This window comes from Symphalangus syndactylus, chromosome 23 (genome assembly GCF_028878055.3).
Source record: "Symphalangus syndactylus isolate Jambi chromosome 23, NHGRI_mSymSyn1-v2.1_pri, whole genome shotgun sequence".
NCBI classification, from domain to species: domain Eukaryota; kingdom Metazoa; phylum Chordata; class Mammalia; order Primates; family Hylobatidae; genus Symphalangus; species Symphalangus syndactylus.
Genome location: NC_072445.2, coordinates 46,224,629 through 46,237,997, shown reverse-complemented (window position 1 = coordinate 46,237,997; position 13,369 = coordinate 46,224,629). Strand labels below are relative to the sequence as shown.

General features: G+C 40.6%; 1 protein-coding gene across 1 annotated transcript in view; it reads right to left on the bottom strand.

Annotated features, from left to right (window-relative positions):
• KIAA0319 (KIAA0319 ortholog) overlaps window positions 1–5,901 on the bottom strand; it is an 89,750-nt gene extending 83,849 nt beyond the window's left edge. Inside the window, exon 1 of the mRNA XM_055263635.2 lies at window positions 5,644–5,901. Within this exon, the coding sequence (XP_055119610.2) occupies window positions 5,644–5,667 (24 nt within the window). The 5' untranslated portion in view covers window positions 5,668–5,901. The remainder of the gene's footprint in view (window positions 1–5,643) is intronic.
• Window positions 5,902–13,369: the final 7,468 nt, after the last annotated feature.

Below are 13,369 nucleotides of genomic sequence, written 5' to 3'. Positions count from 1 at the left end.
CTCCCTTTGGGAGTTTCCATTCCAGTGGAAGATCCACATAAATTGTCCCAAGATACCCAAGGAATTTTGAGGTTTTATTGTGCAATTAGTTTTGGTAAACTGTGCAGAATAATGATGAAAAAGAATTTCCAGAAGCTAGGTGGCTTCTGGAACAAAAGTTCCAATTTGCAGGAAGGTAATAAGGTTATTTACGGAAATGGCAAATTGAGACCTAGGTGCCAAACTCCAGCAATATTCTAGAGTGAGTTATTGAACAGATAATTCATGAGCACTTCACAAAGGCAGTAGCGACCAATTCATAAGTGTAGTCTTACAAAAAGCAGGGCAGGCCAGCAGAACTCAATTGTTTTTCTTTCTACTTTTCTATATTTTCCATAATGATAACACGTAATATATCTTAGTAACAAAAGGGGACTTCATGTACTTTTTAGATGGCTATTGTTCCCATGTTGTTAGATCAACAGAATGCTGTTAAGAATTACGGGCTGCGGCCGGGCGCGGTGGCTCACGCTTGTAATCCCAGCACTTTGGGAGGCCGAGGCGGGCGAATCACGAGGTCAGGAGATCGAGACCACGGGGAAACCCCGTCTCTACTAAAAAATACAAAAAAATTAGCTGGGCGTGGTGGCGGGCGCCTGTAGTCAGTCCCAGCTACTCGGAGAGGCTGAGGAAGGAGAATGGCGTGAACCCGGGAGGCGGAGCTTGCAGTGAGCCAAGATCGCGCCACTGCACTCCAGTCTGGGCGACAGAGCGAGACTCCGTCTCAAAAAAAAAAAAAAAAAAAAAAAAATTATGGGCTGGCAGGCTCTCCCAAGACATCCTTACGTGTACAGTGGAGAAATGTGCTGGGGATGATGTTACGATTAGAGATCACTGTCAACAGGTGGTAATGTGCTACCTGGTGACCTCCTGGTCAAAATTTCTGCTGGGGACTTAGTGCTCAGTCATAGCCATGGAAAGAATGAATTGGGAGGGAAGGCGGTTAGGTTTTAGTGAGCATTTTCCCTCCCTCCCTTCCTCCTTTCCTTCTTTTTTCCCTCCCTCCCTTCCTTCTTTCCTTCTTTTTTCCCTCCCTCCCTTCCTTCTTTCCTTCTTTTTTCCCTCCCTCCCTTCCTCCTTTCCTTCTTTTTTCCCTCCCTCCTTCCCTCCTTTCCTCCTTCCCTGTCTCCCTTCCTTCCTTGTTTTCTTCTGAAAGACATGATTATGGTCTGATAAACAGAGGTCAGAATTAGGGAACAAATGATATAGTGAGGAATTCACAGCAAGGGCCTACCTAAGTCATGAGCTGTGGCCCTAGCAGAATGAAGAAATGATCAAGATGTGTAGCCTGAAAACTGGAATTTACCTCAAGTACCAAAGTAACTTTCCCTACTCCGTAAATGGAAAAAGAGGCCAGGACTTCCAGCAATCTTCTTGCTGGTTTCAGTTCAAGGGCTAACATTATGGTCTTAAAAGTACAGATAATTATCTAATGAACTGTTAACACACAGAAGACAATCTAGAAGAGGAATATTTGTGTGCATCATTTATATTCACTATTCAAAAATTATTAAATTACACAAATAACAGCATAAATGTTCACCAGAAGAATGTTGAAGACATGTCCTGAATGTAGGAGCCTCCTTCCAAATACTGCTTATTCTAGGGCAAAATGAACTGAGTAACAGTGCTAACGAAAAGTTAAACATTATTCATCATTGCTTCCAGGTTATATATTATTTCAAGCACACGTAGTGCTGGAAAGCATGTCCTAATGATTAGAGAACATGGGCAATAAAAACACCCTATAATGGCATTTAGCTTCCTAAATCACCATATTTTTAAAAATCTAAACTTCCTAAATAAGTAAATTTGTGGGCTGTTGCTTTTATAGACCTTGTTTTAGAATAAATACTGGTTAGAAATGCCAGGTAATACAATTTTCCCACCTTTTTAAAAATTTTTTTGCTTTCAGTTCAATAATTTTTCTAAGGAACCTTACGTTTTTCTGTTTTCTAGCCTGTAAGTACTCTTTAAAGTGTTATTTTAATATGTCACATTTGATTCTGTAAGAATTCTTGAGACACACTTCTAAGTTTTAAAGTGCAACTGCCCTGTGGGTTTTTAAAAGATCTGACCAGGTCTAGAACACCTGTCCATTTCCATTCCCCCATCAGGTTCTCACTGCAGTGCTTTTTTCTTTTCTTTTCTTTTTAATACAACCCTTGCATTTACCATCTGAATTAGTTTCCTACGGCTACTGTAACAAAGTACAACAAACTAAGCACCCGAAAACAACAGAAATGTATTGTAGTCTCCCACAGTTCTGGAAGCTGGAAGTTGGAAATCAACACATCAGCTCGGCAATATCCTTCTGAGAGTCTGATCAGAATCCTTATTTGTCCCTTCCTAGCTTCTAATGGTGGCCATCAATCCTTGGCATTCCTTTGCTTGCAGCTGCATCACTCCAATCTGTCCCTCTGTTGTCACATGGAACTCTCCTTGTGTGCCTCTGGGTCAAAATTTTCCTCTTATAAGGGCACCAGTTGCAGTGGATAAAGGGCCCTCTCATAACCTCTTCTTGATAACATCTGCAAAAACCTTATTTTTACCTAAGGTCACATTCACAGGTATTGGGGGTTAGGACTGAACGCATCTTTTTGGGGGACACCATGCAACCCATAACACCATTGTTTGTACTTTTCAAAAGAAAAGCTTCCTGAAATTTGCCTGTCTTGTCCCATTAGCGACTGCATGAAGTACCTAGAGCAGAGAGCATTTTCTAAGTTTAAGGTGAAAAATGCCATCTACCTTATAGTGAGACAAAATAACAACTCCAGCCTTTAGACACTAGGGGTTTTCTTTCATCTCTGCCCAAAGGAAGTCAGCCAATGAGAGAATCAATGACAGTTGGGCACGGTGGCTCATGCCTGTAATCCCAGCACTTTGGGAGGCCGAGGGGGGTGGATCATGAGGTCAGGAGATCGAGACCATCTTGGCTAACACGGTGAAACCCCATCTCTACTAAAAACACAAAAAGTTAGCCGGGTGTGGTGGCGGGCGCCTGTAGTCCCAGCTACTCAGGAGGCTGAGGCAGAAGAATGGTGTGAACCTGGGAGGCTGAGCTTGCAGTGAGCTGAGATCGCACCACTGCATCCCAGCCTGGGCGACAGAGCCAGACTCCCTCTCAAAAAAAGAAAGAAAGAAAGAAAGAAAGAAAGAAAGAAAGAAAGAAAGAAAGAAAGAAAACTCAGAATACATGAAACACCCATCCCGGCATAAGGAACTGTGCAGCCAAAAGTGATGGGTGTGGAATAGTGAGGCTTTCTCATGGCTGCTACTTTTTTTTTTAAATAAAAAGACAAAATGTGCTATGAAACAAACCTTGTGACTGAAATGTTGCTGTCCCCATGGCTGCTGCTTTATATCTGAGATAAAATTTTTAATGAAGGAGATTAGTGTGATTTTCAAAATTGTATGTTACAGAACCTTGGAGAGGTGCACCCCAGGAGAAATGTTCTTTTATTGGCTGCATCTGTCTGCCTGGGCTCTAGCACACTGCCTGAATGGAGGCTGAGTGAATGAAATAAATTCTTCTTTAAATAGCATGACAAGGCTGGGTGCGGTGGCTCACACCTATAATCCCAGTACTTTAGGAGGCTGAGGTGGGAGGATCACCTGAGGTCAAGACCAGTCTGGCCAACATGCCAAAACCCCATCTCTACTAAAAATACAAAAATTAGCCAGGCATGGTGGCGCATGCCTGTGATCCCAGCTACTCGGGAGGCTGAGGCAAGAGAATTGCTTGAACCTGGGAGGTGGAGGTTGCCGTGAGAAGAGATTGCACCACCGCACTGTAGCCTGGGTAACAGAGTGAGACTCTGTCTAAAAAAAATAAAAATAAAAATTGTGTGACAAAAACTTACATTAAAAAAATTGCTGGGTGCGGTGGCTCACACCTGTAATCCCAGCACTTTGGGAGGCTGAGGCGGGCAGATCACTTAAGGTCAGGAGTTCGAGGCCAGTCTGGCCAACATGGTAAAACCCTTTCTCTTTTAAAAATACAAAAATTAGCCGGGCATGGTGGCATACGCCTGTAATCCCGGGTACTTAGGAGGCTGAAACAGGAGAATTGCTTGAACCCGGGAGGCAGAGGTTGCAGTGAGCTGAGATCACACCACTGCACTCCAGCCTGGGTGACAGAGCAAGACTCTGTCTCAAAAAAAAGAAAAAAAAAAAAGAAAGAAAGAAAAAAGAAAAAAATTACATTAAAAAATTAGTCATTATACATTGTACATTCCTAGAAAAGAATTATAAACAAATCATGCCAACAAATGGCTGCTTTTCTTCTTTTAGGTTCTCATTCCATTTATTCAATTGTACACATATATATATTTTAGCACAGCTATCATCTTAGAGTTGTATAATTGTTACTTTCATTCAATATTTTATCACAAAATTATCCTTCATTGTTATATTTTTTATAATTTGTTTGCAACACTCCATTCAGTTGATCATTACAATTTACTTCATCATTTCTTTGTCTCCAAGTTGGGATGTTTATAAATAATGCTGGAGTGAAATGCTTCCACAGGCTCAGAAAAGGGCAAGTTGCAGCTTTTGTATCTGAAGGGAATGGAAACAGCCCAAAGAGGGCCTCTTTCAGAGATCCAAATGGATTGTCTGCATAGCATTGTCCTACAAGCTGTTAAGAACGAGCTGTATTTATAGGTTGTCTCATTTATGGTTTACTGAGTGAGGAAACTAAGTTGGCAAAGCCCTGCTTTTTAGAGCCAGTGAACTCACAAAAGACGCAGCTATAACATATTCCTAGTTCAATTTAGCCGGTGGGGCAGCTAGGGAAGTTCTCTTCTTTTATGATTCCTCTTTCCTTGCCGTATCAGCCACTACTTCAACAAAACCTGTCTTTGCTAAGGCAGCCTTCAGCTTCAGTGGTGAATGCAGGCCATGGGTCTCCTCCTGAGCACCTCTCCAGGAGTCACAGAAACAGCGCTGGAAAGGAATGAGGGGATTTCCCACTCATTGGGAGGGCCAACTTGATAAAACAGATAAGAGAACAATTCAAAGGACCAATAGGTGGCATGTAGTGAAGGAGTATACGTTGGGAGAAAGAAATGGTAAGAAACAAATATGCACCAATTGCATATTTACCAAAGATGGTAAATTTTACCATCTTTTCCACAGTCTTAGATTAATGCACTGTCTTATAGCCCTTGTATTAAAACATAACACCACAGTTTTCTACTCCTGGAAACACTGTCCCTACATTAGGAAAAACAATTTTAGAAGGTGAAACCTTGAGTGTACACCACGTGGCTTTAAATAGTCCCCCTAATTATGGAAACAACTTAGCTTTCAAATGGCTCAGCACTTTTATTTCTCCCTAAATTCAGTTCTTATCTAATGGGGTCACCACTGCTATCTAAGTAGGTGCTTTGCCTTGTGCTATAGTAAGTAAATTATCACCTTTAGAAAACATGCCCCAAGGAAGGCTAGGGAAAGTGCAGACACCCCTGCCAATGACTGTGCAGCCCACCCAGCCAGGGCTCTGCCCTCTCCAGGCCCACAGCCTAGATACATTGTGTGTCAGTGAAAGTAAATCTGCTTTGCGCCAAATTCTGAAGACAGCTGGTGATTATTAACCTTTAGTAGAAGGCAACTGTTCATAAACCTGAGATTGTCCAATCTTTCAATTCTTACCAGCAGACCTATGATGAGCTAGTAAAAAAGTTTTCCTTTAGAATTTAACTTTCAGGCATTAAGTAAATAATTGTTTGCTTTTTCCCTATGAAGGAAGAGGAGCAAGATGGAAAGAAGGTAGAATATTGTCAATTAACAATCCATCCTATTAATAACCAGGAAATAAGTGGTTTATAATATTCATCATCACCATTATCAAAATAATAGTCATTTATAACAGTTCTTTGTATCACGAGGCAATTTTACATATATCGTATTAGTTGAGCATCCCAATACCACCAGAGGTAAGACAAATATTGTTATCTCCAACAGGTATATAGAATATTCTAGTTGAAATGGTTAAAGCTCTGTCGCTCACCATTCAGAAGTTAAGTTTCCAGTTCCTCCAAAACAATCTTCTAAGTATCAATGAGTAAGGAATATAAAAGATGAAAGTGAGTCTGGTCTTTCTTAATTTCAGCACTTTCTCTCGCCAAAGCAGTTGATAAATCATTCATCAGGCACACTTCTCCACTCCTTACTGCCTGGGCCTGGGGAGTGGTACAGAAAAGAAAGCAGTTCTAAAAGTAACCTGCAGAGGTGACTTGCCTAGCTGCTCCTGCACCTACAAAACGCTCTCAAGCTGCAAAATCCTCATCAACAAAAGAAGGAGATAGAGTGAAGGAAATAAGACAGCACATGCAACTAGATGCCAAGTCAACAAAGTAAAACTCTGGCCGTTTTTCGTACTATTAGTCTATGCTCTGACTTTCTCCACTGAAAGTGGATAAACCTGTGCCAATCAACACAGAGGATTACTGATAAATTTACTGGCAACAGAGATAATGCCTTACAATTGCGGGATAAAATGACTCCCTATTAGGAGATCAAGTAGAATTAAGGGAAACATAATCCAGCATTGGTTTTTAAACACAAGAAGGGCATTCTTGAGGAATGGGGAGGAAGCAGATTCTGTGGGGCTCTAAAGGGAGGGCCAGGGACCAGCTGGGAGAAAATACAGGCAAGGAAGATATTCCAAACACTCCTTTTTCAACTTCCTAGGAATCAGATTATTGGGGAGCTGCTGGAAAGATAATACAGGATTTTTTTCATACTCAAACTCATCAAACTAATAAAAAAAAAATCAGCATTGCAGTAACACTGCGAGGCTGGTGAAGGGTTAGCAAAGTTCTCAGAAGCAACAGTATCTCTGTATATGCAGACAAATATACAGGTAGAAGGTGCACTAATCAGGGAGATCCCATTCCCAGGCAGAACCAAAAGCATTCCCAATATGCAAGAGGACTTATGGCATGACAGAGAAGCTCTTTTTAAACATAATCATAAAACTGTATTGGGAAAGATAATTAAACATATGAATAAAGGGAACGTGAAACCTCATTCAACTTGGGAGGACAATACATATCAAAGATAACAATATGTTAGGTTAACATAGAAACAAAGAGTGAATTAAGGGCCAGGCTCAGGGGCTCATGCCTGTAATCCCAGCACTTTGAGAGGCCAAGGCATGAGGATCACTTGAGGGCAGGAGTTTGGGACCAGCCTGGCCAACATAATGAGATGCTATCTCTATATTAAAAAAAAAATAGAAGAATGAATTAAAATTCAACAGAATGGCCGGGCGCGGTGGCTCACGCTTGTAATCCCAGCACTTTGGGAGGCTGAGGCGGGCGGATCACGAGGTCAGGAGATCGAGACCACGGTGAAACCCCGTCTCTACTAAAAATACAAAAAATTAGCCGGGCGTGGTGGCGGGCGCCTGTAGTCCCAGCTACTCGGAGAGGCTGAGGCAGGAGAATGGCGTGAACCCGGGAGGCGGAGCTTGCAGTGAGCCGAGATTGCGCCACTGCACTCCAGCCTGGGTGACAGAGCGAGACTCCGTCTCAAGGAAAAAAAAAAATTCAACAGAATGCTTTAAAATACTTAATGAAATTTATTTGAAAACATAAACCGGCAAAAATATGAAAGGATATTTGGGAAATGAGAAGAAAAGGTAATGATTGATTTAATACTTATTAGAACAAAAAATTATTAGATCAAAAAAATCTTCCAAAATGTAAAACCCCAAATGACTTTTTATTCGGACTTATTCTACAACAAACTAGGAATAACAAAACTACAGGATGAGAATTACTACTTAACAAATGCTGTCATGACAACTGTATACTACCACTAGAAAGAAAATTTACTTGGATGTTCAAAAGACAAAATAATTAATGTGAATAGTAAAGAAAAAAGAGGGAGAAGAAGGGAAATACAATATTAGTTTCAAACACAGGAACAAAATTATTTTGGATCAATTAAGGAATTAGATATTATCAAAGGCAAGATAAATAAACACACAAAAAAGTCAAGTTCCACAGAGTAAAAAGTAGCATTCCCCAAAAAGCACTTATTTAACACCTGTCATGAAGGAATGAAAGCGCTAAATGTTAGGAATACAGAGATGAGGCCGGGCACGGTGGCTCACGCCTGTAATCCCAGCACTTTGGGAGGCCGAGGCGGGCGGATCACGAGGTCAGGAGATCGAGACCATCCTGGCTAACATGGTGAAACCCCGTCTCTACTAAAAATACAAAAAAAATTAGCCGGGTGTGGTGGCGGGCGCCTGTAGTCAGTCCCAGCTACTCCGAGAGGCTGAGGCAGGAGAATGGCGTGAACCCGAGAGGCGGAGCTTGCAGTGAGCCGAGATCGCGCCACTGCACTCAAGGCTGGGTGACAGAGCGAGACTCTGTCTCAAAAAAAAAAAAAAAAAAGGAATACAGAGATGAATAAAGCAGGTTTGACAGAACTTCCACCAGCCTGGCAGACTAACACATGGAGCCTCCTTTCAACAAACACATGGCCAGGCAGTATAAAATACAAGCACATCCTGAAACACACACTACCTTGATTCAAGTGAGTTCTACAACATGTCTTATTTAATCTACTGTAGTCTCTTTTTCTGTCATGTATTCTATGTACTAGAGAAAAGTTTGACCCATAACGGGTGACAAAAGATGTACAAGTAGCATGATATTTCCAGACCTATCAAAACCAGAGAAAAAGCATCATAATGAATATTAAAATAGAAGTTCTAATGTGGCTCAAAGTGCGTATTTTCATGGGAAATAGTCAAGAAGCAAACAGTAAATATCAGCTGATATAATAGGCAGAATTCCAAAATGGCCCCACGATTCTGACACCGTGTTAGTCCCGTGATTACATTATAGTAGATAGCAAAAGGGATTTTGCAGATATAATTAAGGTTACTAAACAGTTGGCTTAAAGATAGGGAGATTGTCCAAATAGTCCTAACCAGTCATATGAGCTGTAAACCAAAAGGTATCTAATACAGGTCTCAATTTAAAAGTTTATTTTGCCAAGGTTAAGGACATGCCTGGAAGAAAAAAGCACAAAATCACAGAAATAGTCTGTGGTCTGTTCCTTTCTCCGAAGATGATTTTGAGAGCTTCAATATTTAAAGGGGAAAAGCTGGCTAGAGGGGAAAGAGGGAGGATATGGTAATCCACATGTTCCAAGGGAAAAGAAACATGTAGGGGAACAGTCAATTATGTATTTCTCTCAAGCTTTGCAAATCAGCACTTTACATAAGATAAGGTGAGCTCAGAGCAGCTGCCTGTGGAGGTATTTAACTTTTTATCTGTAGCTATCTGCTTAGGAACAAAGGAAGGGCAGTTTCTTTTCTTTCGTTCTTTTTTTTTTTTCTGAAATGGAGTTTCGCTATTGTTGCCCAGGCTAGAGTGCAATGGTGTGATTTCACCTCACTGCAACCTCCACCTCCTGGGTTCAAGCAAAGGGTCTCCCGCCTCAGCCTGCTGAGTAGCTGGGATTACAGGCGCGTGCCACGATACCCGAGTAATTTTTGTATTTTTAGTAGAGATGGGGTTTCACCATGTTGGCCAGGCTGGTCTCGAGCTCCTGACCTCAGGTGATCCACCCGCCTTGGCCTCCCAAAGTGCTGGGATTACAGACATGAGCCACCGTGCTCAGCCAGGAAAGGCAGTTTCTTGCAGGACTCAGCTTTTGGCTTAATTTTTTTTTTTTAATTTCAGCACAGTGAATTTCTGTCCTGAGTTTTTGTTTTCCTTTCACAGAACCCTTTAAAAGCAAAGTGTTTTCTCCAGCTGATAATAGAAGGAGAGGTCAGAAAGAAGATATCCAATATGAGAGAAATCTTCCATTCCTGGCTTTGAAGATGGAGGGGGCCATGTGGAAAGAACCCAAAAGCAGCTTACAGGCACTGAGAGTAACCCCCAGCAGATATTCAGCAATAAATGGGGACATCAGTCCTACAGCCCCAAGGAACTGGATTCTGCCAACAACCAAAATGAGCCTGGACACAGATTCCTCCCCAGAGCCTCCAGAGGAGACTGCATTCAACTGACAACTTGATTTGGCTCTAGTGAGACCCAAATAAATGCTAATAAATGGGTGTTTTGAGCGACTAAGTTTATGGCAAGTTGTTCCACAGCAATAGCAAACTAATGCAACAGGCAAGTGGGTAGGCATCTTCTGACATTATGAAATACTATGAAAGACTAACAAACACCACTGCAGCCTAGAATGACTAATGAATCATGTAAATAAGGGCTAAAAGAAACCAGAGGCATGTCAATGAGAGACTGAAAACAAATGGAAGAAAGATTGCCAAGATATGCTTCTTTATGGGGACTTTGCTTTAACAACCTGTGGAGTATTAACTTACAGCTTCCATTTCCAGGATAAATGGAACATATATACATGCAACCACAAAACATTTTGAATACATACCTAAACCCCAAAGAAAGGGAATCTCTAGGTGTCAGAGATCCAAGAAAAACCAAAGCCAAAACAGATATCAACAGATGACATTGTTGGCTTCCCACAGGATTTTAGGATCTGAACATAGGCCATAGCAGCAAGTGCTGGGCTTTCAATGGCCACTTTGGAACAGGATATACAAGGGGTCTTCAAAAAGTTCATGGAAAATGCAAATTATGAAAAAACTATGAAGAGATTTCAATTTTTTTGAACCAAATAAACTTGTACTAGCTTGTTATAACTTGTCTGAACAGGATCTAGTTTGAGGCACTAAGAAGAATATGACATCAGTTTTAAAACAGCCCCTATTACAGCAACATGAATTCTGTGAAAATTGAAGCAGAACAAACATCAAATTTACGATGAAGCTTGAGTAGAAGAATAGTAAAATCACTGATACTTTACAAAAAACTGTATGAGGACAATGACCCAAAGAAATCAACAGTTTACAAATGAATAACTCGTTTTAAAAATGGATGAGATGATGTTGAAGAAGCAGCCCACAGCCGCAGATCATCCACATCAATCTGCAAGGGAAAAGTTCATCTTGTTTATGCTCTTATTTATTTTCCTTTTTAAAATTTTTTTTCTTCTTTTTTCCTCAGAGATTATTGTTCTGATCATGCCCTAGTTGAAGAGAACAGATAATAAACAGCAGAAACAATAGCTGATACCATAGACATTTCAACTGGTTCAGCTTACACAATTCTAACAGAAAAATTAAAGTTGAGCAAACTGTCTACTCCATGGGTATCAAAACCAGACTGCCCAGATAAGCTGCAGACAAAAGCAGAGCTTTCAATGGAAATTTTAAACAAGTAGGATCAACTTCCTGAAGCATTTCTTCAAAGCTTTGTAACAGAAGATGAAACATGGTTTTACCAGTATGGTCCTGAAGATGAAGCACAATCAAAGCAATGGCTACCAAGAGGTGGCAGTGGTCCAGTCAAAGCAAAAGCAGAGTGGTCAAAAGCAAAGGTCATGGCAATAGTTTTTTGAGATGCTCAAGGCACTTTTCCTGTTGACCTTCTGGAAGACCAAAGATAACATCTGCTTATTATGAGGGTGTTTTGAGAAAGTTAGCCAAAGCTTTAGCAGAAAAATGCCTGGAAAAGCTTCACCCGAGAGCTCTGCTCCTTCCTCTCATAAAACAAGGGCAATTTTTCAAGAGTTTCAATGGTAAGTCATTAGGCATCCACCTTACAGTCCTGATGTGGTTCCCTCTGTCTTCTTTTTGTTTCTTAGTCTTAAGTAATCTTTAAAGGGCACTCATTTTTCTTTAGTAATGTAAAAACAACTGCACTGGTGTGGTAAATTTCTAGGAGCCTCAGTTCTTTGGAGATGGACTAAGTGGCTGTCATCATCAGTTACAAAAGTGTCTTGAACTTGATGGAGCTTATGCTGAGAAATAAAGTTTATATTCATAATCTTTTTTATTTCCATTTTCTATGAATTTTCTGAAGTGCCCTCATATGGCCTTAGGACCCAGGGGCAGAAGAGTGGGACTGAGTTCAACTGATGAAGGTAAGAGCCTTGAAGAATTGGTCCAAGAAGGATCCCGCCTATCAGCTGAGAAAGGAAGGATGCTTGCCATTTATGCAGATCCTTGAGTTAAAAAAAAAAAAAAATCTCTCAAGGGAAATCAGAACCCCAGGTCTGCTTGGTAGAATCCAAAGTCTACCTTCATAATGTGGGAGCACAGCTGAAGAAACTAATGAAAAAACTGGCTGAGCCCTAGGTAGAAGCATTGCAAAATCTGTCTAGAGGTATACTTCCCAACACAGCACACATAGAACTCCACCAGAAAAGCAACTCCCACTGAAGACAAGTCACCTTTAAAATATACATACTAGGGAGCAAACCAATACAAAGGAGAGGTGGCAGATGAAACAAACAGAAGCAAGAACTCAAAGTAAAAGAGTATCAAAGAGACAGTAAAAAATAAGTATGTTTGAAGTGGTAAAAGAGACTAAAGTAGGGAGAGGAGACAAAAATCATAATAAAATAACAAGATAGTAAGATTTTTTAAGGGTATAGTTTAAAATATCTGTATCAAAAGTTGTGTGATTAGAAATAAAGCTATTGAATTTTAAAATCCAGTGATCTGAAATGGGAGCTATATCTGTGCAAATAACCCAAAATGCAATTCAAGGAAATAAAAAATTGGAAAATGCAAACAAATAAGAGTTGTAAAGTAATAAATGGTCCAACAGACATCTCCTGATGGCTTCAAAAGGAAATATTAAAAAGAATTAGAAAGAGGCAGCTGGGCGCGGTGGCTCACGCCTATAATCCCAACACTTTGGGAAGCCAAAGTGGGCAGATCACAAGGTCAGGAGATCGAGACCATCCTGGCTAACATGGTGAAAACCCGTGTCTACTAAAAATACAAAACATTAACTGGGCATGGTAGCGGGTACCTGTAGTCCCAGGTACTCGGGAGGCTGAGGCAGGAGAATGGCGTGAACCTGGGAGGTAGAGCTTGCAGTGAGCCGAGATTGTGCCACTGCACTCCAGCCTGGGCGACAGTGCCAGACTCCATCTCAAAAAAAAAAAAAAAAAAAAAAAAAGAATTAGAAAGAGGCAAGATGTGAAGGGATCAGTTGTAAGATGAATACATACTAGGGATCTAATGTACAGCATGGTAATTATAGTTAACAATCCTGTACTGTATACTTGAAATTTGTTGAGAGTAGATCTTAAATATTCCTATCAAACACAAACAAACAAAGAAACAGTCAATAAATAAATAAATGAGGTGATGGATAGGTTCATTACCTGGTTTGTGGTAGTCATTTCACAATGTACACAAATATCAAAACATCACATCCTTCCTGATAAATACAGCCAATTTTTATTTGTCAAT